This window comes from Lathyrus oleraceus, chromosome 2 (genome assembly GCF_024323335.1).
Source record: "Lathyrus oleraceus cultivar Zhongwan6 chromosome 2, CAAS_Psat_ZW6_1.0, whole genome shotgun sequence".
Lineage (NCBI taxonomy): Eukaryota > Viridiplantae > Streptophyta > Magnoliopsida > Fabales > Fabaceae > Lathyrus > Lathyrus oleraceus.
Window position 1 is genome coordinate 478156984 of NC_066580.1, and position 2226 is coordinate 478159209.

General features: G+C 39.1%; 1 protein-coding gene across 1 annotated transcript; it reads left to right on the forward strand.

Moving 5' to 3' along the window:
- The first annotated feature begins 315 nt into the window (after positions 1-315).
- Positions 316-1548, forward strand: LOC127123837 (uncharacterized). The gene has a single exon (XM_051054013.1). The coding sequence runs from the start codon at positions 316-318 to the stop codon at positions 1546-1548; it is 1233 nt and encodes a 410-aa protein (XP_050909970.1).
- Positions 1549-2226: the final 678 nt, after the last annotated feature.

The window sequence follows — 2226 nt, forward strand, 5'->3', positions numbered from 1 at the left end:
TTTTAAATTGACATTTAGATTAGTCTTGGATTATTTCTAAAATCCATATCCATTTTTATAACCAAATATCCATTTCCATAAACCAAGTTACAACCATTCTTATTCTTTACAATCAATTCAATCAAGTTCAAACTACAACCATAACCATACAATTCATTCAAACTTTCAAACTTTCATTCAATATATCCAATTCCATTCAATACAATTTAATAAACATTCATTACATAATCCCATTCATTCAATTAACTTTCAATACACAGTCTAACAATTCAATACGTTTCCAAGTCCCAACTTCTAGAGGCCATCCTCTCTATCATGCTTCATCAAGATGCTGCTCATCACTTTCGCCTTCTCACCTCATGTCTCGACACTATACTTCATGTTGAACATAAAACCATCTTGGAGGAGATGCGTTCAGATTATCACCTCTCCAATTCACCACAAACTCTTGTAACCAATCAACACACTTCAGACTATGCCAATAATGGGAACGTGAATGTCTATCAGGAGGACATGCAGCAGCTTCAATCACAAAACTCCATGCTTTCTGATTATGCTCTCAACCTTGGGACTCTTTTGCGTTCTCTCGACCCTACTCCCAACAATGATTATCACAGGGCCCCCAGAGTTACCATTGCTACTCGTTTCCAACGTTCTTTCATGCAACTTCTTTCCGATGCACAATTCGAAGAACTATCAGCTCGAGATCTAATGTTGACATCTGCATTGAATACAGACTATCTCCTCACCTTACCAATATATGTTGATTGGGAGAAAGCATATCGGTCTAATGCCATAATATTTAGGCGGGGTTATGCAACTGAGAAGCAGAATGGCCTATTAATTGTTGAAAAACTGGATTACTTACAGTCCAAGCTTCTAGAAACAATCTTCTCTCTTATATCAAAACCACTTGCAAAACTTGCCACCAGGATCAACGAGCTTTATGAAAATTTCAGTCAGAAACATGAAGTGCACAGTTGGACAGAAAGATTTAGGCTTTGGCTAAAGGAACTGTCAGTATTTAAAAAGTCACTGCTCCACAATGACAATGCTTTGGATGAGCAAATAGGTGTAAACCAAGTACCAAATAAAGAACTCCCTATTTGGCTGGCAGCTCAGAGGGCAGTAGCTCGATATGAAGGGATTTTGTCACCTGTTGGTCCTCGTGAAAGGCTCTTGAGAAGATTGCTTTCTTGGATTGGACTCATTCCCCTTAAATCAGAAACATCTTTTCAGGTTGAAAATGATGGTGAATCTCCTGAACCTTATCTAAGGCCTACTTTTTTATCAAGGATATCACTCAGTGATACATGGAGACCTGCAACAAGGAAGTACTGCGGAAATGATCCTTGGAAAATGTTAAAAACTTCCATTTCCATACTTTTCTCAAAATCAGTCCTGCAGGAACCAGCCTTTGAGGAATTAATTCTATTGTATACTGAGGAAAATAGTAAGTCAAACCAATATTGCAAACCTGTTTACATTACATATTCAATATCATTCATAGCAGACCAAAGAGAATGCAGCCACAAGCAAGGAAAATAATTGGCATGAATTTCATTACCAAACCTCCCTAACAGCCATCCAAAACTGAGTTTAAAACCAAAGCCATGTAAGAACCGAAATTACTCATGTTTTCACCAAGTTCACTGCAGTAAAAACATAGCAATTAGTAAGGCGTCGGAAATTCAAAAAATATTCCAAAAGAGAGTTGAGACAAAATTCAAAGAAAAAGCATAGGTTCATGTTACCTTTTCCAAATCCAAGCATCAAAGAGGCAGACCAAAATTCTGAGCACCGAAAGGATTTGGCAGAGACGCCCCTTTTGGATCTCCATAGACCAATTTGAAACCCTAGCCTGTTGAATATAAAGGGTGAGGGTGGAAACGATTGAGGAGGACGAAAAAATCAGAGGCGACGAAACGCAAACCCTAGTTCTAAACATCACAAAGAAAAACCTAATTTCAGGCGACGGCTGCAAACCCTGAAACCTAGCAAAGAGGGGCAGTTGCAAGATCACCACCACCGCAGGAACCACCGCCGAAGGTGAGTTTATTTCGTTTGAATCTCGTTAAAGCTTTTGTTTCTTGTTGCATGTAGAGAGAAAGATTGAGAGACGACGGCTGAGAGATGATGAGAGATTGGGAAAAAGAGAGACGCGATTGAGAGAGCGATTGAGAGAGGTGTGAAATAGAGAGATTTTGAGAGCGAGAGCGATTGGGA